The sequence below is a fragment of the Macaca fascicularis genome, chromosome 1 (assembly GCF_037993035.2).
Source record: "Macaca fascicularis isolate 582-1 chromosome 1, T2T-MFA8v1.1".
Classification (NCBI taxonomy): Eukaryota; Metazoa; Chordata; class Mammalia; order Primates; family Cercopithecidae; genus Macaca; species Macaca fascicularis.
The window spans coordinates 179,634,652-179,661,244 of record NC_088375.1 but is presented as its reverse complement, the minus strand read 5'-3'; the positions used below and the strand labels follow the sequence as shown (position 1 = coordinate 179,661,244).

Below are 26,593 nucleotides of genomic sequence, written 5' to 3'. Positions count from 1 at the left end.
CTCACTGGTCAGCAGGTGACAAGGTGGACCCAGGAAACACTGAAAAGGTGGGCTGGGCAGAACTCGGAGTCTGGCATCCCACGCAGGGTGAGAGGCGGGAGAGGAGGTGCCTCTAGAGCGCCGACCCGCCTTCCAGCCCAGTTAGAATTTGGGAGTTTTTTCTTCCCTCTGCACGTAATCTGACGCTGTTTGGGGAGGGCGAGGCCGAAACCTGATCCTCCAGTCCGGGGGTTCCGTTAATGTTTAATCAGATAGGATCGTCCGATGGGGCTCTGGTGGCGTGATCTGCGGGCCCCAGGCGTCAAGCACCCACACCCTAGAAGGTTTCCGCAGCGGCGTCGAGGCGCTCGTGGTTGCAGGAGGGCGCCGCCGCTCAGTTCAGGGTCCGAGCCTGGAGGAGTGAGCCAGGCAGTGAGACTGTCTCAGGCGGGCCGGGACGTGTCGTTGCAGCGGCGGCTCCCAGCTCCCAGCCAGGATTCCGCGCGCCCCTTCGCGCGCCCTGAGCCTGAACTCCAGCTCCTGCACAGTCCTCCCCACCGTAAGGCTCAAGGCGCCGCCCGCGTGGACCGTGCACGGCCTCTAGGTCTCCTCATCAGGACGGCAACCTCTCCCCTGGCCCTGATGGGTACCGTCAGCTCCAGGCGGTCCTGGTGGCCTCTGTCGCTGCCACTGCTGCTGCTCCTGCTCCTGGGTCCCGCTGGCGCCCGTGCGCAGGAGGACGAGGACGGCGACTACGAGGAGCTGGTGCTAGCCTTGCGTTCCGAGGAGGACGGCCTGGCCGACGCACCCGAGCACGGAGCCACAGCCACCTTCCACCGCTGCGCCAAGGTGCGGGCGGAGGGGTGGCAGGCCTGGGGGAACCCGCAGCCGGGACGGTGCGATGCTGTTTCCTCTCGGGTCTCAGTTTCCCCCCATTTAAGAGAGGAAGTGGGGTGCAGGTCTCCGAGGGCTCTTCGCTTGGCACGATCTTGGGGACTGCAGGCAAGGCGGCGTGGGAGGACGGGTCGTGGGGAGCGCGGTGGAGAGCGGGGACGGCCGGCCTTTCGGGGACTTGCGGGGGCGTGCGGCTGCGCTATTCAGTGGGAAGGCTCGCGGGGTTGGGAGACTGCGAGGCTGAGGGAGGGCGGGCAGAGCACTGCCAGGGTCTCCTGCCCAGATTTCAGACTTTCCGCCTCGCCGCGGCACAGGTGGGTGAAGAAGTGAATGCCTGGAAAGCACTGGGAACGCACCAGACACAGAGGAAGTGGGCTTGCCATTATAGTGGGTTCCGATTCGGTTTGGGAAATATGGGCAGCGGAGGATGGAGGGCCTGGAGAGAAGGCCCTACCCAAGACAGGAGCGGGGTGGGAAGGACTGCAGATGCTGGGAGCGCGAGGCAATTTCTTTACGACACAGAACTTATGCTGTAGTATTCCATCTGTTTCAATTGAAGAAAAGAACCAGCTGAAGGGGCAGGGGAGAAGGGGCGGAGTTATTCTCGAGGCCCATTGGTGTCCTTTAGGACTCAGGCAGGGAAGGGCCCTTGGTGCTCTGGAGCAGGAGGTGGCGCGCCTGGTACTGGGACCCCGCAGTTGAGCCCGGCGCCTCAGCCCACCTGGCTGTCTGCGGACCGACCGAGGGTGAGGCGAGTTTTCTCAACGACTCTGCCAGCATCTGGCCCTCAGGCTGTGGGAAGCTTCTTCCCGGGGCGGGGTCACTAGTTTTTTCTAAGTATTATCAGCCCAGGACTTGGCTGAGGTTCTGTGTCCCCCAGCTTGGAGTCAGATCTGGGGTTGAATGATGGCTTCCTCTCACTAGCTGTGGTGCTTGACAAGCCACTTATCCTTGAGCCTCCATTGCCTAGTCTTTAAAAAGGAAGTGACAATCCTCCCTAAGGGCTCAGTGGCAGCAGATGGGGAGATGAAGGGAAAGTTCTGTTGACCATGAGTGACCTCACTCATGCAAGTCCAGGGAGGGATCACTTGCAGTTTTGCCCCTGTCTGCAGCGTGACCTGTTGGTGACATTGTCTTTGCTCCAAACTACAGCTCCTGGGGCAGAGGGGAAAATTCTGCCACTCACAGCTGCCTGCCCCGTCTGAGTGTTCTGGGTGGCAGGATGGCAGGTCCTTACTCAGCTCAGTATAGTCCTCTTCCTTGTTCCCTGAGCCTTTGACTTTCTAGAGGGATGTTGTGGGGTTGTGGCCAGGATAAGAAAAGGCGCTTCAAGTTACCACTGCTCCAAAACGACTGTTCTGGAAATAGTGAGTACCCCATCCTGAGAGGTGAGTAAGCAGAGGCTGTATGACCACCTGAACCAAGCCCTTGAGGATGTTTCTTCTCTGGTGGAAATTTGGAACAGGAGCCTCCTCAAGTTTATTTATTCATTCATTCAATGGATATTCTGTGGGAGTCGAATTTAGAATGAAAATATTTTTTGGCAAGCAGAAAAGAATTTTTAGACCAATCCTTTTGTTTTAGTCATGAGAAACTGAGGCTCAGAGAGAGGAGGTCACCCCAGGTGCATTAGAACTGGGTTTCCAGAACTCACATTCCACTGCACAGAGTACTCTCCCAATTCATTCGATTTTTATTTAGCGGAAGGCATTTTTAGATGAATCTTTGAAGCATTAGTAGGAGTTCAGCGATGACGATGTCAGGAGAATTTTATTCTAGGATTAGGAGGTACCATGAACAAAGGCACAGAGCTGGGAAAACCAGAGGTGGAGGATAAGGAGCACATGTCCACAGTTCTTTTTCTTTTTTTGAGATGGAGTTTTGCTCTTGTTGCCCAGGCTGGGGTGCAATGGTGCAGTCTCAGCTCACTGCAACCTCCACCTCCCAGGTTCAAGTGATTCTCCTGCCTCAGCCTCCCAAGAAGCTGGGATTACAGGCGCCTGCCACCACACCCGGCTAATTTTTGTATTTTTAGTAGAGACGGGGTTTCACCATGCTGGTCAGGCTGGTCTTGAACTCCTGACCTCCTCAGATCCACTGATTTGTCCGCCTTGGTCTCCCAAAGTGCTGGAATTACAGTTGTGAGCCACTGCGCCCAGGCTCCACAGTTCTTTATCCACCTTCTGAAATGTAAAATGTTCTGAAAACCAAAAGGTTTTTCTGTGATTTATTTGATGGTAGCATCTGACGTGAACTGACATGAGATTATTTTTAATCTAGTTGTGTGAATATGTGTATTCATGTATTTTGCTGCATAGATTACATATGCAGCTCCAGATTCCTCCAAGCAGGCTCTCTGATTGCCCACTACTGTCTTTCTAAAATCCAAACAAGTTCTGAGGTTCAAAACCGATTTGGCCCTAAGGCTTAGGGTAAAGGGGGTGAACTCTGTTCTACTCTGACTGGAGTCCCAGATGCATATATACAGAGATGTGGGTGGTGAGGCTGCAAAGGTAGGTTGAGGTAGGGGCCAAGGAGGAGCATGGAGTTTGGACTTGATCCATGAGGCTGTGGGGAGCCAGTGAAGGTTCTTGAGCAGGTGTGTCTGCCTGAGAGCAGCTGGAGCAGACGAGGGCTAAAACCAAACAAATCACCTGCAGATCGTGGCTGCTATAGTTTGTCCCCTCCAAATCTCATGTGGAAATGTGGTCCCCGGTGTTGGAAGTGGGGCCTAATGGGGGGTGTTTGGGTCGTGGGGGAGGAACCCCCATGAAAGGCTTGGTGCCATCCTTGTGATAATGACTAGATTCTCCCTCTATGATTTCCCTTGAAGGCTGGTTATTAAAAAGAGCTTGGTACCTCCCTCTCTTCTCTCTTGCTTCTTCTCTTGCCATGTGATAGATCTCTGCACATGTAGGCTCCCCTTCACCTTCTGCCATCAGGGGAAGCAGCTTAAGGCCCTCACCAGAAGCAGATGCTGGTGCCATGCTTCTTGGAGAGCTTGCAGAGCCATGAGCTGAATAAATCCCTTTTCCTTATAAATTACCCACCTTCAGGTATTCCTTTATATAGCAACACAAAAGGACTAAGACAGTGGCCCTGACTCTTCTCTCTCTTTAAGAAGTGTTGTCTTTGCTCACTTAGTCATCCCTTCCGCCTGCATTTGTAGAGCATCTGGATGGGAGATTTCTACAACCGTCACTCTTGACCTTCCCAGCAGGCCTGTGTCATACGTACTATGGTCTCCACAATACAGCGGAGATATCTGAGGCCCAGAGAGGTTGAGTGACTTGCTCATGGCCACACAACCAGTAAATATTAGAGCTGGAATTCAGGTCCACGGTTTCCTGGCTCCAAAGCCATGAGATTTTCCCCTCAGTTTATTCTGATTGGGGCAGGGGGGAGGAGGTGGCCTTTGGGCAGGGCCGCCACGGGTAACCAGGCCCATAGAGAGCTGGCTGCAGGTACAGAGGAAAACCTCTTGTCGAGTGCGGCCCATGGTTCCCATTTTTGCCTGACTGGCACATTTGAAAGTGTTATATAACTATGTGAATAATAATAGTTGGCCTATATGCGTTTTTTAATTTGCTTTTGGGTCCGCATTTGGTAACTTCTTTATCACTTACTACACTCTGTTGTGCCTCTTTTGTTGTAATTCTAATTTGTAAGTAGGGGTGAGATAAAGTACACATAGGGTTTGCTGGGTTTCTTCCACGTCATCATGTTCCTCCTTGCACGGGGCCAGGATCCGTGGAGGCTGCCCGGCACCTACGTGGTGGTGCTGAAGGAGGAGACCCACCGCTCGCAGTCAGAGCGCACTGCCCGCCGCCTGCAGGCCCAAGCTGCCCGCCGGGGATACCTCACCAAGATCCTGCATGTCTTCCATCACCTTCTTCCTGGCTTCCTGGTGAAGATGAGTGGCGACCTGCTGGAGCTGGTGAGCCACCCTTTCTGGGAATGGCACTTCCTGATAGGGCTGGGCCACTGCATATACACTGGGGACTGTGCTCAGTAGGCCTATTGCTGAAAATCAGAAGGGGACAGCAAGTATGTATTGAGCACTTATTGGGTACCAAGCACAGTAACCACTGGCTTTCTGTATGGAATTCCCTTTAAGCCTGGCCATGCCCCAGTGGTATGTCCATCTTCATTTGAAAGTTCAGAGGGGACCACACAGACAGCTAGGGGTAGGACCTGGATCAAACTCAGTGGTCTGCCTGCCAGCCATTCTTATGCCAATGCATCTGCTACCTATGGAAACCTTTAGGGACAAGGCCCTGGGATGTTCAATGGAGCCTGAGTCATTTTATAAAAAAGCATGACTCAAGGGTCTACAATTTCTTTGAGGCTGCTGCTATCAGAGTAAAGACCCTACTTTAGGACAGGGTGGCCCTCCTCCCTCCTGGATGTCACATCTTTGGTGGAGAGGCAGAAAGGGGACTGGGTATTCTCCTCACCCTGGCCCTAATGCTTCAAATCTTAAAAAAAAACCTTCTTGTTTTTGCTTCTGCCCCACCTTCTAGCCCACCTCTTTTCCTGGCCTGTCACTTGATGAGAGCGTGTGTCATTTTCACACTGATTCTCCACATGGCAGGGGGTGCTTTTCAGCCTCCTGCAGACAGTGAGGCCCAGGGTCTTGCCCAAGGTCACACAGCATGTAATGGGCAGGGTCAGAGTCTGGACTTGGGTCTCCTAGCTGCACTGTACTGCTGCTCCACGGGTTAATCAGCTCAGCATCCCGTGGCTGAACAGCGACCTCATACCAAGGCCTGTGGGACCATGACAGGGATTGATAGGGTCCCTGCCTTAGGAACCTGTAGTCTAAGTAGAGGAGACTGACAAGTCAATGCCTTCCATCAGTCTGCTCAACACACATTTACCAAGCGCCTACTGTGTGCTGCAGAGGCGAAGATGACACAGCCCAGGCCTTTCCCTCGAGCTTACAGTTCAGAAGGAGAGACTGATCAGTGACTGCCAGCCAGTACAGCTGACTATGGGACAATGTGCTCAGCAGTGGGGCGAGACGAAGAAGGTACCCGTATAGCACCAGATGACAGGCACAAGCCCCACAGGCCAGGGCAGCTGCTCAGAGGAGAGTAGGCCAAGCAGAAGCCAAGCGGAAAGCTGCAGGCATTTGCCATTGAGACCTGGGCTTCAAACTGGGCATCCTACCAGCCTGGGTTTGAGTCCCACCCAGCCCCTTATTAGTTGTTTAACCCTGGGCAAATGCCTTCACCTCTCTGAGCCTCATTCCCCTATCTGTAAACCAGTTATAATAATGGGAACATTCATTTAAGGACTAAATGAGGTTGTGAAGCATTCAGCAGATGCTAGGTATAGAAACTCGCCAAAGTGGGGGCAGGTTAAGAAGCCTCTGGGGATACCAAGGCATCCAGGGACTAGTTGTCACCTGGAAGCTGTTACCACTTAGGTCTGAAGGGTAAGGAGAGGGAATAGTTTTCCCTCTGCCCAATTGGAGCTGGTGGCACGGAGGAGAGGCTGCCCGTGGGGAGTCACCTGAGAGTTCACCGCTGCCATGCGCAGGGAGTCAGGAGGTAGGGAGGGAGTGGGGCAGATGCACAGTTTTTTGTTTTTGTTTTTGTTTTTGAGTTTCTGTTGCCCAGGCTGGAGTGCAGTGGTGCCATGTCAGCTCACTGCAACCTCTGCCTCCCGGGTTCAAGCAATTTTCATGCCTCAGCCTCCTGAGTAGCTGGGACTACAGGTGTGTGCCACCATGCCCAGCTAATTTTTGTATTTTTAATAGAGATGGAGTTTCACCATGTTGGCCAGGCTGGTCTCGAACTCTCGACCTCAGGTGATCCCCCACCTCGGCCTCCCAAAGTGCTGGGATTACAGGCGTGAGCCACCGCGCCCAGCTGCAGATGCACTCTTGTCCCTCTAACTCCTGCTGGTGCCTCCCATTGGCTGAGCCTAAATGGAGGCTTTGCAAGGGAGCTGGTGCTGCAGTTTGCACTGAGCAGGCTGGAGAAGGCTGGGGAATAGACTGGGGGACAAACCGAATTGCCAGTGCTGTTATGTCATGATTTAGGCATAGTGTCCAGGGCCTGAGCTTCACTCTGTGTCCATCCTGCCCAGAGCCTTAGCACAGCCTGGCTCCCAGACAAGATGTCAAGTCCAGAATCCTTCCTAAAAGGAATCCTTTGTGCTAGGCCTTGTTGCAGGGATATGGGAGTGCTAGGCTCCCAGCCTGATCAATGAGTGAGAAAACTCAGGCTCCTAGTCTGTCCTCCGGGGCACCAGGAGGGAGTCTGCCGGGACAAGGTGGGAGGCTGCTGGGCTGGGATATGGGGACAGGTGTGATCAGGTGAGGCCAGGCTGTGGCTGTGTTTGCTGCTGTCCAGATGGCTTAAGCAGAGTCCCCCAACCTCTCTGGCTTCTGCAGGCCCTGAAGTTGCCCCATGTCGACTACATCGAGGAGGACTCCTCTGTCTTCGCCCAGAGCATCCCATGGAACCTGGAGCGAATTACTCCTGCACGGTACCGGGCGGATGAATACCAGCCCCCCAGTAAGACCCCCCATCTGTGCGCTGCCCCTTCACACCTGAGCTGAATCCATTTGCTCTGCTCTGGCCTTGCCTCCCTGCCAGTGGTTTCCACTTCTTGGGGGGCTTTGGGACTCAGCACCTCCACTGACCCCTTTTTTTCTGTCCCATCCCCAACCCCTGCAGCCCCCACTGCCTGCCTTCCTGTAGCTCCACAAATGCAAAAGTCTTGCCTTAAATGATCCTCTTTTCCTCCTTGTCTCTTGTTTTCCTCTTCTCTCCATTTGGAATGGCCCAGCAGGCTGCACTTACCTTAGAAGGAGGGTTCATCTGATGGTGACTCTACCTAGGGCCCCTCCCCAGACCTCTATAACTCCCAGTGCCCTGCAGACTGGACCAGACCCCTTAATGGGACAGACACAACCCGGACTGGGATGCCCCTGCCTAGCTTCCTGTTTTGCTGCTCTCACTGCCTCCAGCTCTGTTTGGCTTTCTGGATCTCCCTGCATGGCCCACTTTGTGTCTTCCCTCTAGGCCTTTCCTTCCACTGTTCCCTCTGCCTGGTGTGGCCTGACTGTGGGAGGGAGGGAGGAGGAGTAGCCATGGAAAACAGTCTGCATTCTAGCAGGGCCTTGCAGGTGGCAATTCCTTGCAGGTGGCAATTCAGTCAGGGAAGACTCTAGATGCACCTGGCCTGAGGAGAGGATGAAGGGTTCTAGTTGGACTGTGTTAAGTTTGAGGTGCCCATGGTGTGAGGTCTGCAGCTCAGTGCAGAGACAATGCAATGTGGTGGGTCCGTGCAACATGGTGCCAGGACGCAGAGCTTGGGGTGAACTCAGCTTCCACCCCTTACCGGTTCTCGTGGGGTCTTGGGAAGCCACTTCGTTCTATTAGCCTTGTCTTTCTTGTCTGTAAAATGGGCACATAACCCTGTCCCTGTCCTTCTCACAGGTTGCTGTGAGACTCCAGTGAGTTGAAGGGTGTGCAGATGCTTTTGGAAGTGAAAAGTTGGGGGCTTCTGTGTGACTTTGCATACTGTATGACCTTGCATATGTCTGAGTTGCTGCCATTGCAACAGATCAGAGCTGGTGGGCAGGAGGTGGAGATAGGGTTTGTGCGGGGGACATCCTCTGGCAAGGGTGGCAGCAGCAGAAGCGAGGGGCCTGGTTGGTCATGTGTGCTGACCTGACCTGGGCAGCCTGTGGCCAGGGAGAGGACAGCTCCTCTGTAGGAGGAGCCTGTTCCTTTCCAACCAGGTGGGACCTCTTCTGTGGATTCCTGGAGCCCCCTGCACTCCACATTGGCGCCTCAGGGACCTCCCGGAGCAGGCTAATATCAGAGACTGAGAGGGACACTGGCAGAGGGTCACAGAGGCCCCAGTCCAGGCAGAAGACCAAGAAGATCTTGCCCTCTAAGTTAGTTTCCTAGCACTGCTGTGACAAACTACCACCCCCTTGTTGGAACAAATTGATTCTCTGCAGTACTGGAGGCCAGAAGCCTGAATCAGTGTTGGCAGGACCACGTTCTCCCCGGGAGCTCCAGGGAGAAGCTTCTCTTGTCTCTTCTGTGTCCCAACAGCGGCAGCACACCCATCCCAGCCTCTGTCTTCACACAGCCTTCTCTGTGTCTCTCTCCTCTTCATTGTCTCATAAGGACACTTGTTGTTGGATTTGGGGCCAACTGGATCATCCAGGATGATCTCATGTGGAGAACCGTAACCACATCTGCAAGGACCCTTTTTCCAAATAAGGTCACAGCCACAGGCGGTGCGGGTTAAGATGTGAGTGTACCCTTTGGCAGCCACCATTCCCTCCTCTCCCTTGGGCCAGAAGCAGACGTGGGGCCCTTTCCTCCCCATAGGATGCCCATGGATTGTCCCCCTCCCCACTTCCCCCGAGTGTCTGTGGGAAGTGGCAGGAATGGCAGGCAGGGGTGTGGAACCCCTTCTGGAGTCACATCAAGGGCTTGGCTGGAGGATGTCCTCCTGGAGCTGTTGTGCTGGCATGGGGCAGGCTGGCTGGGCCCAGCAGCAGCCTCTTCATTCATGGGGAGGCCACAGGCATGGGCCCTGGAGCTGGCTGCCGCCCTCAAACCCAGACTCTGCACTCTTAACTGTGTGACCCTGCACACATCACTCACCCTCTCTGATCCTCAGGTTCCTAGGTTCCTCTGCAAAAGCGAGGGAATAGTAAGCCTCGCTCTGGGGGGCTGTTAGGAGGGTTAAATGAGTTATTGCTATAGCATGCATTTCTCTGTCAGGTATTGAGTGAGGTGCTGTGATTTTAGCCCTGCATTTTTCTTTTCTTACCATTCAACAATAACGTCTTGAGCACCCACTGTGTGCCAGGCACCGTATTAGGTGCTGGGGATGCAAAGGTGAATGAAATGGACGTGGTCTCTTTCCCCAACAGTGTATCCAGAAGATTAATCCATTCCTTAAACAAATGCTATCGACACAAATTAGTTCCGGATAGGCTGAGAGCTCTGAAGGAGTGCAGGCAACTGTGAGCCTGTGTATCCGGCAGAAGGATCAGGAAAGGCTTCCTGGAGGAAGCGCTGTTCCAGCCAAGACCCACGGGGGCATTATTAACCAGGCCAAGGGGACAGTGTCCAAGCAGAGGAATGAACATGGACTGAAGCTGTGAGGCACGAGGGAGTGTAGCCTGTACAGAAGGGACTGAGGCTGGTGAGACCAGCAGGGCCTGGGTGACCTCCAGGGCAGATGTGAAAGGAAGAACTCGGCCACAGTCTGAGCTTCTCAGGCGCATGGCAGGGCTGCCTGGTGAGAGCTAATGAGCTCCCTGCTCTGGAGGTATGCAAGCAGGACTGGGCTCCCACCTGCCAGAGGCCGCAGAGCTTTCTGTACCAACCTAGAGGCTGGAAGAGGCCACTCCAAGGCCTCTTTGCCCCTGAGAGTGGTGGCTTTTCTTGAGGCCACCTTGCCACACTGTCACACGGAACTAGCAGCCTCTGCCTCACCCAGGGGTTTGGAGGATAGAGGGGGGCCTAGGAAGGGCCCCAGAGGCCCTGTGTCCTGTCCGAGCTGAAACCCTTTCCACTGGAAGGAAGCCCAAGGATGTTCCTGTGGGGGCTTTGGCTTGTGCTTTCCCTCCAGCTGTAGAGGCCATGGTGGGGCTGTGGGCCCTGGGTGGGCGTTCCAGGCTTACAGCCTCTCTCCTGGCAGTGTCTTACCAAGAGCTGCCCCTTCGCCAGGCCCGCCTGCCCTCTGCTGGCCATGCTTGCAGCCTCCTGACCCTGTCCCAGCAGGAGAGTGCGCTGGTGTCAGCGGGCAGGAACTGCCTGTATTTAGAAGGTGTGGGGCTGTGCTGGGGCCACACCCCAGGCCCAGGGATGTGACCTCACAGTGGTCACATCATCTTGCAGCGGACCCCAAGTACAGCTCCTGGAGCAGATGGTGGTCCCAAGCACAGGTGGGACCAGAAAGGATTGTCACCTGGGCTAACTCAGCTGCGGCCTCAGTTCCCTCCTCACACACGACGAGCAGCATGGACTGGAATCCTGCCCAGCAGGCCTTTGGCTTGATGTGCGTTGTGTGGCTTATGTCCAGGTGGGGAAGCAGCTTCTGTGCTGTCTTCTAGATGAGCCTGTATCCCCTGGGCTGTCTGCCAATGTATCCAGTTGTACCGTCAGCCTGGAAGCTCTGAGGGAGAACCTTGGGCTGCTTCCTAAGCACCTGTATCCCCTGTAGCCAGCTCGGGGCCTCTGCTAGGAGCAGACCGAGCATGGCCTATGGGCCTGGCACCATCTGGCCTCTGCCCACCTTGCTGGCCTTGTCATGTGTCTGCCCCTCCGACATTCCATAGCCCAGTTCAATATCTAGTGGTTCCTCTAGGGTGACCAGCACCCTTTGGTCTCCACATGTCTTCAGGTCGGAGCTCACAGTGCTCTCAACTACCCCTTCCCAGTGCAGCACCGGGCACGTGGTAGATGCCTACTGATGAGTGAAAGCTCCTAACACACTCGGAGAGCAAGGACTCTGCCTCATCCCGCAGCCTGGGAGGACAGGCAGACTGCCGAGGACCTGCCCAGCATGCTACAGAAGTAACCGAAGTGCGCATGGGCACTGATCAGTGGAGCGTCCTGCTGAGACTGGAGGCCATAGGGCAGGGCGAATAGTGTCTGTGCAGGCTGGGGACTCACAGTTCGGACTGGGCCCAGCCCTACTGCCACAGTGGGTGGGTGGGAGGATGTAGGACTGGGAGCTGACCTTGCCTGAAATTAGTGTGGGATCTCAGAGCAGCCACTGAATTGCTCTGTAGTGGGCTAAATAGTGGCCCCCACAGATACACACACCCAGACAGAGCCTGTGAGCCGGACCTTATTTGGAGAAAAGGTCCTTGTAGATGTAATTAAGCATCTCAAGATGACATCATCTGGATTATGCGGTGGGCTGTAAGTCCGGTGATGTGTCTTTATGAGCGAAAGGCGGAGGGAGATTTGAGACACACAGGAGGGGCCACTTGGAGACAGAGGCAGAGATTGGAGAAATGTGACCACAAGCCAGGGAGCATCAGCAGCTACCAGAAGCCGGAAGACGTGAGGCAGGGTTCTCCCTGGAGCCTTCGTTGCTGAGTCTGGGAATTTGTTACCGAAGCCATAAGAAGCGACGACACTCCCTGAGCCTCCCGTAGTTGCTCACCTGTCCTGAGATGAGAATCTCTACTCCGCAGCATATTTGGAGGATCACTGCCGGGGACACAGAGGTGCTGTTCAGATGGCACTTCAGAAGACTCAGGAGACCCTGGGGCAGGAGCAGGTTGATTGACAGCCCAGAGGGCTACCATCTGGTTCCACCTGAGGCCCTGCTTCTCCTGGCTGCAGGGGTTCCAGGGCCAGGCCATTTCCGCTGGCGCAGGACTCTTCTAGCAGCAACCTGCCTGAAGTCTTCCTTTGGCCTGGCTGAGAGTTTCTGAGACCCGCACTGGAGCGGAGGTGCTTCCTTCCTTGCTTCCCTTCTTCCTCCCCCCCGTCTCCGCCCAGTGGGCTGGACCTGCCTTGCATCTGTGAGCTCTCCCTACTTTCTCCTACACCCCAATCTTTGTCCTGCACAGGCAACTCCCTCAGTGAGTCTCTTGCAGCTTTTACCCCAGTGCCGGCTTCTTGGAGAATCCAAACTGATCCAATTAGGTATAGGGTAGGCTCTCGGTGACTGTTTTCTCTGAGGCCGTGACTCGTGTGAGGTGGAAGCAGCCCCTGTGAGCCCTTCTGGTAGCTTGTGGAGTGCAGAATGCTTGGACCTGGAGTCAGGAGGCCCAGACACACATCCTGTCCGAGCTGCAGCTTCCTGTCTCTAAAATGAGCCGACCAGCGCAGGCGGCCAGACATCACTGTTATTCTTTGAGTCTTTAAATCATGTTGTCTTTCTCGCAGACTCGGTGAGCTGTGAAAAGCTATAATAGGGGCTTTATTTTACACTATGATATTATTTCTTGAACATTCATATTATTGTTGGATATTGATATTAATATGAAGGAGCAGGATGACTTGGGTCCTTCCTGGCAGTAGCATTGCCAGCTGATGGCCTTGGACAGTTATCTGCCCCCTCTAGGCCTCCCTTTCCTTGTCTATGAAATATAGAATAGGATCTAGCGTGCGAGGATTTTTTTGGAGGTTCAATGAGTGAATATATTTAAGGTGCTTTCACCAGTGCCTGGGATGTACTCCACAGTTTCTGTGTGTTAACTATAAGGTTGACTTCATGCTCATTCCCTCCTCTCCCACAAATGTCACCTTGGAAAGAAGGAGGCAGCCTGGTGGAGGTGTATCTCCTAGACACCAGCATACAGAGTGACCACCGGGAAATCGAGGGCAGGGTCATGGTCACCGACTTCGAGAGTGTGCCCGAGGAGGACGGGACCCGCTTCCACAGACAGGTAAGCACGGCCCTCTGGTGGGAGGGCTGCCTCTGCCCATATCCCCATCCTGGAGGTGGGTGGGGACTTCCGTCCAAGAGTGTTGCAGCTGTACTGCTGGGCTACAGTCCCCAGCTGTCACTGTCCCCTCCCTGCCATCAGTTGTGGGAAGGGTGTTCATCCATCCAGCCACTTGCTGATTTGTTATGGGGTGGGGGGGGTCTTTCTTATGTGGTCCTTGTGTTGGCTGAGCAGGCCAGCAAGTGTGACAGCCATGGCACCCACCTGGCAGGGGTGGTCAGCGGCCGGGATGCCGGCGTGGCCAAGGGCGCCGGCCTGCGTAGCCTGCGCGTGCTCAACTGCCAAGGGAAGGGCACGGTCAGCGGCACCCTCATAGGTGAGTGATGGCCCCAGACAGCGCTGGTCTCTCTCCATCTGGACCTGGCCTGGGAAGTGGCTTGGGCTGGGCCCAGGGAGAGCTAGTCTCCTAACCAAGAATGCTGTGGCAGCCTCTGCCGCAGAGCCAGAGAACCAGAGTGCCAAAGCTGGCAGGGTCCCCAGTGACCACGAGTGCAGATGAAGAAACCCAGGCCCCAAGAGGGTTATGCAGGTAGCCCAAGGAGTGCAGACTTGACCCTGGGTCAGTGACCTTTCCACAATTCCACACTGCTCCCCTTTTCAAACCTGCTGACATCTTTGTGTCTTTTGTGATGTTATCTTCAATGTGGAGGGACTCGAGGTGATCTAAGCAAACTTCTTCTATCTTCTGCTTGCATACTTCTGAGACCAGAGGACTCACTTGCTTGCATGACTGGCCCTGCAGGTCACACTGGCCAGGCAGATGTGGTGGAGGAACTGGCAGAGGACTTTTTCTAGACTATGACGATATTTAGTCCATCTGGCGGCCCCCCTGTGAAGTCCAGCTGAGAACTAGGACTCCGGGGGCCTGTGGACAGAGAAGAGGGAGGGTGCTCTCCCTTACTGACTTCCTCCTGTGGCCACTGAGCAAGGCCTCTGTACAACATGCCCTGGGGCTGGCCTTGCCATAGCTGCTGAACAGTTGATGAAACCAGTCCAGAGAGGGGAGGTGATTGCCCAGGGTCACACAGCTCAAGCGGATGATGTCACTGGGAAAGGTGCCAGCTCTGGGCAGCAGCTTGACTTCCACTGCAGGCCCCAGGCCCCAGGGTCAAACACTGGCTCTGGAGCTAGCGGAAGCAGCCCATGGGTCCGTTTGAAAGGCTGAGGGGGCCCAGGAGTCTTCCCTGTGTCTGCCCTGAGACTTTCCTACAGAGTACAGGTTTTGATGTTCAGTTTTAAAGGCAAGAATCAATAACCTTCGGCCCCATCAGGTGACCCCTTGTGCCTGTCCCACCCCTTTATTGACTGACCTCGGCTCAGTCAGGCCAGTTCCTGAAGGTCAGTGTGTGGAGGGGAGGCTGTTCCTTCCCAGAAAGGCCTTCCCCAGGCCTGGTGCTCTGGCCTCTGGAGGACTTCCTGGAGAAGTCCCTTCTTTGGCATCCCAGTCAGTGTATGGGAAGCCCTTACTGCATGACCTGGCACGGGGCAGGGGCTCGACAGTCACTACTGCCTTCCTTGGCGCTGCCATTTCCTCCTCTGTAAGCAGGTGATTGTGTGTCGAGTCTGAGCACACAGATAAGCACACAGCAGGTGCTTAATAACTAGCAGCTGCAGGCTGGGTGTGGTGGCTCACGCCTGTAATCCCAGCACTTTGGGAGGCCGAGGTGGGCAGATCACCTGAGGTTAGGAGTTCGAGACCAGCCTGGCCAACATGGTGAAACCCCATCTCTACTAAAAATACAAAAATTAGCCAGGCGTGGTGGTGGGTGCCTGTAATTCCAGCTACTTGGGGGCTGAGGCAGGAGAATCACTTGAACCCAGGAGGTGGAGGTTGCAGTGAGCCGAGATTGTGCCACTGCAATCCAACCTGGGTGACACAGCAAGACTCCATCTCAAAAATAAATAAATAAATACATAACCAGCAGCTGTAAATGTGGCTGTTGTTCTTCACCTCCACACTCAGTGCCACTCCGCTCCCTTCCTCCGTGGTGTGAGGGTCCTCACTAGCTGTCTTCTAGGAGGAGCATGGCTGTGAGATTCCAGCTCCATCCTTGGCCACAGCTCCTGGAGAAATCTCAGAGACCAGGATCTGGAAGGCTCCCACACCCCATTTGACAGGGGAGAAACTGTCAGTTCCAGGTCCCCTTGCACATCAGGGCCAGAGCTGAGTTAGGCTCCCAGTCTCCAGGCCACTGGGCCAGAGCTCACAGGCTGGCAAAGGGTTAGAACTGTTACTGGTGGCTGGGTGTGGTGGCTCACACGTGTAATCTTAGCACTTTGGGAGGCTGAGGCTGGCAGATCATGAGGTCAGGAGATCGAGACCATCCTGGTGAAACCCCGTCTCTACTAAAACTACAAAAAATTAGCCAGGTGTGGTGGCGGGGGCCTGTAGTTCCAGCTACTCAGGAGGCTGAGGCAGGAGAATGGCGTGAACCCAGGAGGCGGAGCTTGCAGTGAGTCGAGATCTCGCCACTGCACTCCAGCCTGGGCAAGAGAGCGAGACTCCGTCTCAAAAAAAAAAAAAAAAAAAAAAAAAGAGCTGTCACTGGTGACAGTAGCATGAGGTAGATCATGGTCTACACCAAAATGGGGGATGTAGTGCCACTGAGGCCAGAGGGAACCACACCCTCAAAGGTGGGGAGTTATGGTATGGGGGGGTCCTGGGCGTGGAGTCTTTTAATTCTTCAGACAATCCTGGGAGCAGCTGTCCCTGTTTCATAGAGAGTGGGGTCACCCGTCACACAGCTGGTGAGTGGGCAGCCAAGACTCTGTTCAAGTTTGTGTGGGTTCAACACTTGTGGCCACGGTGGAGGGGCATCTGAGCCAGGCCTCAGAGAGTGGCAGGGAGAAGTTGGGTGGGGCAGGGCGCCCTTCTCATTCCTCTGAGGCTCATCCTCTCGGTGCCTCCGTTTCCTGGAAAGGGATAATAAGGTTATTGTGAGGATCCCCTGAGTTCATATATTCAGACACTTAGAGCCAGGCACACAGAAGGGCCGGGGTTGGCTAGTTTGATTGCTGAGGTAATTGCTAATATCTTCCAGTTTCTATTGGTCAAGGTTCCGCAGAGAAGCAGAGCCAGTAGGATGTATATATTAAGAGTTTCAAGGAATTGGCTCATGTGACCCTGGGGGCTGGCAAGTCTGAAATCCACAGGGCAGGCCAGGCAATTCCTGCAGAATTTGATGTTGCAGTATTAAGTCCTAAGGCAGGCCTGGAGTAGAATTCCTTCTTCCCTGGGAGGCCTCAGTGTGTTCTCTGCAGGCCTTCAACTGATTAGATGAGGCCCACCCACGTTACGGAGAGTAACCTGCCTTACTCAGTCTCCTGATTTAAATGTTAGTCACATCTAAAAAATATTTTCGCAGCAGCATTTCCACTGGCTTCTGACCAAACATCAGGTCACCAAGTTGATCCCCAAAATTAACCATCACTCTGTGCCTGTAAGGGAGGGGCTGGGAATGGGGAACAGTTCTCCCCAGGGGGTGACCTAGGTTTGTTCCTCCCAGGCCTGGAGTTTATTCGGAAAAGCCAGCTGGTCCAGCCCGTGGGGCCACTGGTTGTGCTGCTGCCCCTGGCGGGTGGGTACAGCCGGGTCTTCAACGCCGCCTGCCAGCGCCTGGCGAGGGCTGGGGTCGTGCTGGTCACCGCTGCCGGCAACTTCCGGGACGATGCCTGCCTCTACTCCCCAGCCTCGGCTCCCGAGGTAGGTGCTGAGGCTGCTGCCCCAAGACGGGGAGCAAAGGGCAGGCAGGCCTCGTGGGCTTCTTGCAGCACGTTCCTGGAGGCTGAACCCTTCTGGCTTTGGAAGGAGTCGTCAGAGCCCCCCCGCCATGCGGGAGGCTGGGGAGGAATAGCCTCGAGCCTCCATCATCCCAGAGTCTGAACAGCAGTGACCCCGCCACGCCCCCACGTAGCGGCGCCCACGAAGCCACGCCCCCACACCCCGTCCTGGCCACTCTCCCTCTTGAGGGTCTCCTGGTAGCCGCCCCCTCCCCATCTCCCTCCCCAGGCCCTGCGTCCTCTGCCCAATAGTCTTAGGGCCCGCCCAATATTCTTAGGGCCCGCCCAATATTCTTAGGGCCCGCCCAATATTCTTAGGGCCCGCCCAATATTCTTAGGCCCCACTATCCAGATGCCTCCGCAGCTGCATGACTGACCACTTGAGCAAGGCTAATGTGAATGGGAACAGTTGAGGGCTCAGACCTCACCCGAGGGACATCCAGAGAGAGTGCCGCAGGGCCGTGCAGTGTGGCTGCCGGGACACAGACACGGAGCCTCGGCCCTGAGGAGCTGGGGGGCAGTGACCGTCCCTCCTGTGACCACCACTCCTCCAGTGTCAGGTCACTGCGGGTATCTAGGGGAGAGAATCTTGTTCCACTTCAAGTCTGGAACTTCAAGTCTGTGTGTGTGCGCGCGCGCGTTGTGGGTGGGGATTGCGGAGCAGAAGCATACCTGACAGCGGTAACCCAGATCCTCCCTGGCCTCGGAGGCTTCCCTGGCAGCCCAATTTAAAGGCATCAAGCAAACAAAGCCCAACACATCTCTGCCTTGCCCTCTCAGTCTCCCCCCGTGGCACTTAGAGCCACCTGATACACCGAGTAGTTTCCTATCTCCCTCACTAGAATGTAAACTCCACAGGGGCATTGGGAATGCTGCCTGGCTATGGTAGGGACAGAGGGGAGCACCAGGGCGGGGCAGGGGTGCCAGAGTTCTGCCTGGGGAGTCAGATTTTCCTTAGGAGGGGACATTTGAATGGGACCCAAACAGGTGTATAGCAGTTGTTCAGCCCAGCTGGCAAGGCCTCAGTTTGCTTCTGCAACCCCTCTCTTGGGCTCCTTTCTGTGCCACCTACCTCCTCACCTTTCCAGGTCATCACAGTTGGGGCCACCAATGCCCAGGACCAGCCGGTGACCCTGGGGACTTTGGGGACCAACTTTGGCCGCTGTGTGGACCTCTTTGCCCCAGGGGAGGACATCATTGGTGCCTCCAGCGACTGCAGCACCTGCTTTGTGTCACGGAGTGGGACATCGCAGGCTGCTGCCCACGTGGCTGGTAAGTCACCACCCCACTGCCTTGGCCACCGTGATGCTAACAGCCCTTTGGCGGTCAGGGTCTGTGCCAGGACCTCCAGTGCCAGGCTCTGTGCAGGGGGACCAGAGATGAGACAGGCCTGATGGTGCCTTCATGGACACTCAGTCTGATGAGGGAGACGAGTGCACAGTGGGAACACGAGGTTAGGGCTGTATTAGAGGGAGCCCAGAGGAGGCACCTGCCCAGCCCGAGGGTCAGAGAAGGCTTCTTGGACAAGGGACATTTGATCTGGAGCTTGATGGATGAATAGGAGTCCACCTGGCCGATAAGACAGCAACTACCAAGGCTTAGAGGTGTGACGGAAGGCTGTCTTACCTCACTGTGTGAGGGACTGCAGGCGGCTTACCTTCTAGAAGAGAGCTTGGTGTCTCTGGTGTGTGCACGTATTTTTGTGTGTATGTGTGTGCGTGTGTGCACTGGCAGGAGTCCCCTGCTGGGGCAGGAGGGTCAGGCCGTCACCATCTTTCACCATTCACCCCTGTACCAGGCATTGCAGCCATGATGCTGTCTGCCGAGCCGGAGCTCACTCTGGCCGAGTTGAGGCAGAGACTGATCCACTTCTCTGCCAAAGATGTCATCAATGAGGCCTGGTTCCCTGAGGACCAGCGGGTACTGACCCCCAACCTGGTGGCCGCCCTGCCCCCCAGCACCCACAGGGCAGGTAAGCAGGACGGCAGGGTGGGCGAGGCCAGACTGGGGCTTGGGAGGTCTGTGTGACCTTGACAGTCTCTCCCCTCTCCCTTGTCTGTGTAAGGAGGATGACACCACCTTAAATAGGATTAAATGAGAAGGGGGCTCTGAAAGGGCTTTGCAATATTTTCATAACATGTTTTTATAGAGACAGTTGAGTATGTTCTTTAAGCCCTCCTCTCTCCTACCATGAACTAAAGATTTTTGTGGAGGTCCCCTCACTCCCAGCACCCCCTCCTCATCCCAGGCACTTTTTGCAGGTTGGCAGCTGTTTTGCAGGACTGTGTGGTCAGCACACTCGGGGCCTACACGGATGGCCACAGCCGTAGCCCGCTGCGCCCAGGATGAGGAGCTGCTGAGCTGCTCCAGTTTCTCCAGGAGTGGGAAGCGGCGGGGCGAGCGCATCGAGGTGGCTACCCCTCCTTCGTGTGTGTGTGTGTGTGTGTGTGTGTGTGTGTGTGTGTGTGTGTGAGTGCTGGGCCCTGAGGGACCCGCAGCAAGCCCCTCCATCCTCGACACTCCAGCTCTTCTGTAAGCTTACAGGGCTGGCCAGAGCAGGAGTGGGGCACTCCTCATCTCACGCTGCTGGGGGCCGCTGGAGAGAGCCACAGTGAGAAGGATTTCCTAGAGGCTGCAGGACAGTGCTGGATGGATTTTCAATGGGTGCTGGATGGGTGTCAGCGTGAGGGTCAGGGATCTGCTACTCTGGACTCAGCCATCTCTAGGCCCTTCTCACTCAGGTGCTCCATGGTTCTGGGAGCTGAGAAATCTCAAACCAGCAAAAAAGGGGAATTGATGTTGATGCTACAGGGTAGTGCACAGATGCCATCTGGTCGCAGCATTTTGGTGGAAGGGCAGTGCCCAGTCAGGAGAGTGAGGAGGGGCAGGCATTTCTGGCCTGGGAGATGGTGTCTTAATGCTTGTGTGGGAGGCAGAGTGGGTGGGGTGGAGCCCGCTGGGTCCTTGCTTTGGCCTCTTGGATTTCCCTGTATCTCCATTTTGAAACCACTCTGTGTTTGGAAGAACTTTTGAGTATTCAGAGCTGCCCATTGGCAGAACAGTCTACTTTGGGCAGGAGCGAGCTCCTTGTCCCCAGAAGGCTAGGGGCAGGGTCTGACTGGCCCCTGGTAGGGACACTGACGAGGGTGCTTGAGTTGATCCTGTCTAGTCCCTTTCTCTGTTTTCAAAGCCCATTCTAAAGCAGATTCCTATTTCTGTCTTTGACTCTCAGGCCCAAGGGGGCAAGCGGGTCTGCCGGGCCCACAACGCTTTTGGGGGTGAGGGTGTCTACGCCATTGCCAGGTGCTGCCTGCTACCCCAGGTCAACTGCAGCGTCCACACAGCTCCACCAGCTGGGGCCAGCATGGGGACCCGTGTCCACTGCCATCAGCAGGGCCACGTCCTCACAGGTAGGAGGCTGGGCCTGCCCTGGGGTGAGGAGAGTTCCCTTTCTCCTTATGCACCCACTGCCCTCGAGGCTTGGTCCTCATGAGTGTGATCCATGAGACTGGAACCCGACTTTCCATTCCATACTCTGGTTCTGTCACTTCCATGCCCTTTGACCCTGGGCAGGTGACCTTACTTCTGGTCTCAGCTTCCTCCTCCATAAGAGGGAAAAAGGTATCACCTGCCTCATTGTGTTGCGAGGAGATAGGGCACTGGCCTGGAGCATGGCAGGTGCTTTGCCTAAGGTGGTGCAGTTCAGGAGAGGCAGCTCCAGAGAGAGGACCCCGGCTGGGGCTGAAAGGAGGGCAGACCTCGGTTTGAATTTCACTCTGCCACTCGATAGCTCTGTGACCTGAGCAAGTTACTTAACGTCTCTGTATGAGGAAATGATGGGTGCTAAGCACTTAGCTTAATGCTTGGACAATATAGATTCTAGCTATCGTTACTATTATTGTCATCACCTGTTGCTTTAAAATCCAGTCTCTGGTATAGGCAACTATTGATAGGCTACCCTGTGTCGAAAACATGTCCAGGCAGGTAGCAGGAAGTCACAGATGGGGACTCTTGGGGCATCAAGGGCTGGCACCCCAAGGCTGAGCTGTTCTGGTTGGGTGGAGCGTGAGAGGTCTGGGAAGACAGTGGAGCTCCTGCCTGGAATAAGAGGCTCAGAGTTGATTCTCGTCTGAGCATGTCCAGGGGGGCCACTGAGGGTTTGGGAACAGGAAGGTGAGGGTGAGAACCTAACTCTGGGCACAGCAGGCTGGCATGTGGGATGGATGTTCAGGAAAGATGAGCGTAGTCAGGTGGCTGGTGCCCTTGTCCAGGGGAGAGGCTCCATCCGGTCCGGGGATCCTGGCTTGGAGGGAAGTCCGCCATGCTGTAATCACACTCCCCTTTGGAAGTGCTCAGCCGATGAACTCACAGGCACATGTCAGTTTGAAGTCATGGAATCTGACTCTATGAGGCACACCTCAAAGAGCCCCATTTTGCAGCTAAGGGAACTGCAGGCTGGACATGCTGAGTGACTGCCCTGAGCCCTTGCATCTAGGACATAGAGAATGCTAGTAACCACGACCCTACCATGTTCAGAGCACATGCCAGGCTCCATGCTGGCGCTTCACACGTGTCATCTTCACAGTGTCCCTGTGAGTAGGTGCGGTTTCTCTTTCCATCTTACAAATGAGTAAACAGAGCCTCAGTGTAGCTGAGTAATAACTATTTTCGGTTTCTTAGCCAATGCGTGTGTCTGACTCCTAAGCCCATGGAGGGCATCCCCAGGTGGTCCAGACAGACCCCAGCTTACCGTTGAACTTCTGCCTGCTGGCTGCATGGGGAGTTTGGGGGAAGTTTGAGCATCTCAGGCCATAGAGCCCCTGCTTCACTGTCTCCATCTCTGGGTGGAGAGATGATGTTTTTCCTGAGAAACTAAGGCTCAGGTTGAATGGCTCTCCCATGGTCACACAGCTGGTCAGGAGTGGAGTTGAGAACACAGGAGTCCTGATGCTCAGGCCAGCATCTCTTATCTTCTTTGAGTTGTTTCTGGGTTTCCTAGCTCCTGCCTCACACTTTAAAGAGAGAAGGTCTGATGGGGATGGGCACTGGAGACGGAGCATTCCAGCATTTCACTATCTGAGCTGGCCTTCCTCTGACCCAGGCTGCAGCTCCCACTGGGAGGTGGAGGACCTTGGCACCCACAAGCCGCCTGTGCTGAGGCCACGAGGTCAGCCCAACCAGTGTGTGGGCCACAGGGAGGCCAGCATCCACGCTTCCTGCTGCCATGCCCCAGGTCTGGAATGCAAAGTCAAGGAGCATGGAATCCCGGCCCCTCAGGAGCAGGTGAGGAGGCCTGTGAGGACGGGTGGGTGGGGTGCCGTGGGGTGGCGTGAGTCTCTCCTGTGCAGCTTTTCTGGGTCAGTTTGTGCCACCACCATACCGCCATGCATCAGGGTGGCGGTTTGCCGGGTAGATGCTGTGGGCAGCTTCCGCCATCGTGTGGACAGTGTGTGTATGTATCTGTGTGTGGCTGGGTCTGTTTTTGCTTTTGTCCAGATCAGTAAGGTTTGTTGCCTGAGTACCCCACTCCACTTGGTGTAGAATGTGCATAAATTTGCCATAAAGAAATACAATATGCATGCATTTATTGATTGATCTATTTTTTTCTAAGATGGGGTCTTGCTATGTTGTCCAGGCTGGTCTCAAATTCCTGGGCTCAAGCGATCCTCTGGCCTCAGCCTCCCCAAATGTTGGGATTACAGGCATGAGCCACTGCACCTGGCCTCTCTGATCTATTTAACAAACCTGCTGGGAGGTTCTCAGGGTCAGGAGCAGCACTGGGCTGTGAGGACACAGAGCTCACTCAGCCATGACCCAGAGGGGGTGCCTGAGCTGCATGCCGAAGGTTGTTAGCATGACCAGCAAGGCAAGAAAAGGCCCTGCGGAGATTAGCGAGGCACGTGCCAAGCCCTGGAATGTGAGAGCCAGGCCTTCTAGAAACCTGGGTGTGGACATGACCAACAGTTGCTCTGGAACTCTCCTTTTTAAAAGCCAGTGGGAGCTTCTTCAAAGGCAGCCCTAAGGAGTCCGCTCTTAAATGAACTCAGACTCGGTTTTAAAATGCAAGTCTGTGTTGATTCTGGTCTGGATGGTGCATTCCTCCATAGCAAAAGACAGTGTTGTTCTTGGATCCACTTTCCCTGGGTGCACTGAGGGCTGCGAGGTTCCAGGTGCTCTTCCGGGCACTGGGGAGGGATACAGGCTGGACAGACATGTTGTTCTCCCTCCTGGAGCATCTGTTTTAGTGGGGGAGGACAGAAAACAAACCAGTAAATTACAGAGTACTGAAAAGATGCGATGGAGAAAACTATAGCAAGGAAGGGAATGGGGTGGGGGAGAAGTCAGGAGAGGTCTTGCTGAGAAGGTGGAGGAAATGGGCCATCAGGCAGGGAATGTGTTCCAGGCAGAGCAAAGGCCCCGGGGTGGGGATGCACCCGGGAGTACCAGGAAACCAGAGGTGGGAGTAGTTACGAGGTGGGGGATGCCTCAGAGGGGACAGGGCCAAGTCAGGTGAGACCGAGGGCCACAGTCAGGAGTCAGCTGGGGCCACACAGGGGTCCAGCCTAGGGGGAGTGTGATCTGGCCTGGATCTGAACCTCTCACTGTGGCCTAGCTGCTGAGCTGAGAAGAGATGACAAGGGCCTTGGGCAGAAGCAGGGAGACTGGAGGGAGGCGGTGGAGGGTCCAGGCGTTGGGGCGGGGCTCAGGCTGGAGTCTGAAGGGAGCCTGCAGGCCTGGTGGGTGGACATGGGTGGGAGAAGGGGAGGACGGCACCAAGGCTCGGGCCCCTGGACAGATGGAGTTGCCATTAAGTGGGATGGGGCAGGCTGTGGGGCCGTCAGTTTCAGAAGGAAGATGAGTTTGGCATTGGCATGGTAGGCATCTGTCTGTCCCCGCGCCCCTCAAACCAGGCATGAAGCAGGAGCTCACGTGTTTGGTCATCGATGGTGCAGAACCGCCGGGGCGGGAGGTGCGGGGTGGGAGATATGTGTTTGTGTCTCAAATGGGCTCTGAGCCAAGGAGGGCTATCTGCCCCTTGGCCTCACAGCGGGATGTTGGAGGGAGAAATGAAGTGTAGGTGGGGGTCCCGGGCCATGCTGGACCGTGCTTTCTTCTCCTCGGCTCTGGCAGGTTATCGTGGCCTGTGAGGACGGCTGGACCCTGACCGGCTGCAGTCCCCTCCCTGGGACCTCCCATGTCCTGGGGGCCTACGCTGTAGACAACACGTGTGTGGTCAGGAGCCGGGACGTCAGCACCACAGGCAGCACCAGCGAAGAAGCCGTGGCAGCCGTTGCCATCTGCTGCCGGAGCCGGCACCTGGTGCAGGCCTCCCAGGAGCTCCAGTGACAGCCCCATCCCAGGATGGTGCCTGGGTAGGGTCAGGGGCTGGGGCTGAGCTTTAAAATGGTTCCAACTTGTCCCTCCCTCAGCCCTCCATGGCCTAGCCCGAGGGGACGGGGATGCTTCCACCTTCCTGGAGCTGCTGGCCTGGCCCTTGAGTGGGGCAGGCTCCTTGCCCAGAACTCACTCTGGATCCCCCCTCCCCTGGTGGAGGTGCCAGGAAGCTCCCTCCCTCACTGTGGGGCATTTCACCATTGAAACAGGTTGAGCTGTGCTTGGTGCTGCCAGCTGCTCCCAACATGCCAACATCTGTGGGCAGAACGGCTTTTATTGAGCTCTTGTTCGGTGCCAGGCATTCAGTCCTCACGTCTCCACCAAGGAGGCAGGATTCTTCCCATGGGTAGGGGAGGAGGTGGTAGGGGCAGCAGGGACAAGCATCGTCAGGGGGCGAGTGTGAAAGATGCTGATGGCCCTCATCTCCAGCTCACTGTGGGGAAGCCCCTTGGGGCTCCCTTGATTAGTGGAGGCTCAGCTTTCTGGATGGCATCTAGCCAGAGGCTGGAGATCAACGCGTCCCTGGTGGTCATGGGCTGTGCCTTGTTTTCCTGAGTGACCTTTACTCTGCTCTATGCCAGGCTGTGCTAACAACACCCAAGGGTGGCCTGCAGGGAGCCGTCACCTAGCACTGACTCTGCAGTGTGCAATGGTGCACGCACCGTCTCAGCCAACCCGCTCCACTACCCAGCAGACTACACATTTGCACCCCTGCTTTACAGGGGAAGCAACCTGGAACCAGAGGAGGCATGCCTGCCAAGCTCACACAGCAGGAACTGAGCCAGAAACCCAGATTGGGCTGCCTCTGAAGCCAAGCCTCTTCTTACTTTACCCCGCAGGTAACAGTGAGGCTGGGAAGGGGAACACAGACCAGGAAGCTCAGTGAGTGATGGTGGAACGATGCCTGCAGGCACGGAACTTTTCCCGTATCATCTAGGCCTGATTCACTGTGGCCTGATGGAGATGCTTCTAAGGGATGGTGGGAGGAGAGGGACAACTGTCCCTCCTTGAGCACCAGCCCCACCCAAGCAAGCAGACATTTATCTTTTGGGTCTGTCCTCTCTGTTGCCTTTTTACAGCCAGCTTTTCTAGACCTGTTTTGCTTTTGTAACTTGAAGATATTTATTCTGGGTTTTGTAGCATTTTTATTAATATAGTGACTTTTTAAAATAAAAACAAACTTTGTCCTGACTTTTGCATAGACTTGACTGCCTCGGGTGATGCCTTGTTTATACTAGGAACTGGGTAAGTTTGTTGAGTAAGCCAGGTACTTGTATCTTGAGTACAAGTATTGGGTAAGTACTGGTGATGTGAACTTACTCCCTGTGCCTGTCCTAGGAATGAAATGAATGTCTTCCTGCAGCTCCCCTGATGACCCTGGCAGTCAAAGTGCCTCCTCCTTGGTGACGGATGCCCTACATCCTAGATGCTCTGTTGTCCTAACCTCCCAATCCCCTTTTCATTCTTTTCTCCCCAGTTCCTGGCACAGGGCCTGGCCCAGAGTATTTATGGAATAAATTACAGTGCCAGATGCTTCTGTGATGAGCCAGTGCTAAGTCTATGGCTATTTTTCATGATTTAAAATTCAGAACAGTCTCAGGTCGGGTGCAATGGCTCACACCTGTAATACCAGTACTTTGGGAGGCTGAGGCTTGCATGTAGGAGTTCAAGACCCTGGGCAACACAAACGTCATCTCTACAAAAAAAATTTTTTTAATTAGGTAGGTGTGGTAGCACATGCCTGTGGTCCCAGATACTCAGGCGGCTGATGTGAGAGGCTTGCTTGAGCTGGGAGGCTGAGGGTGCAGTGAGCTGTAATTGCATCACTGCACTGCAGCCTGGGTTACAGAGTGCACTCTGATCCCATTCAATGTAGGACCTCCAGGCCCTCCACTCTAAGGCTGGTGAGCATAGCTGTCTTAAGCAAGTTGTATCTCTACACAGCCCAGGTCATAAGGAATCTCAGGCAAAAATCCTCCCAGATTACATTTTCTGACAATTTAGTGTCATATATGAAAATCATTCAAGAGTTGACAGATGGCAATGGCTTGAACACCCCAACTGTGTATCTCTGCCCCTTGGAACCTA

The 26,593-nt window shown here is 55.2% G+C and overlaps 1 protein-coding gene across 8 annotated transcripts; it reads left to right on the top strand.

The window, feature by feature from the left end:
* The first annotated feature begins 300 nt into the window (after positions 1-300).
* PCSK9 (proprotein convertase subtilisin/kexin type 9) lies at positions 301-25,696 on the top strand. 8 transcript variants are annotated; one of them, XM_074005923.1, is made up of 13 exons: positions 301-828; positions 4,619-4,810; positions 7,277-7,400; positions 13,140-13,270; positions 13,505-13,646; positions 16,837-17,033; positions 18,199-18,382; positions 18,909-19,082; positions 19,372-19,520; positions 20,343-20,520; positions 22,212-22,393; positions 24,242-24,483; positions 25,345-25,696. In XM_074005923.1, the coding sequence occupies exons 1-12, from the start codon at positions 622-624 to the stop codon at positions 24,455-24,457; spliced, it is 2,076 nt and encodes a 691-aa protein (XP_073862024.1). In that variant the 5' UTR covers positions 301-621; the 3' UTR covers positions 24,458-24,483; positions 25,345-25,696. The 8 variants fall into 8 exon arrangements, with proteins under 8 accessions (XP_073862024.1, XP_073862028.1, XP_073862026.1 ...); XM_074005927.1 differs by having other exon boundaries at positions 25,228-25,696; XM_074005925.1 differs by having other exon boundaries at positions 25,087-25,696.
* Positions 25,697-26,593: the final 897 nt, after the last annotated feature.

Bases quoted from the DNA above. Each gene is read 5' to 3' on its own strand.
- PCSK9 (XM_005543259.5), top strand. From the start codon at position 622: ATGGGTACCGTCAGCTCCAGGCGGTCCTGGTGGCCTCTGTCGCTGCCA. The intron at 17,034-18,198 runs GTAGGTGCTGAG...TCACCTTTCCAG, and splicing joins CCCCAGCCTCGGCTCCCGAG to GTCATCACAGTTGGGGCCAC. The intron at 19,521-20,342 runs GTGGCTACCCCT...TTTGACTCTCAG, and splicing joins GGCGGGGCGAGCGCATCGAG to GCCCAAGGGGGCAAGCGGGT.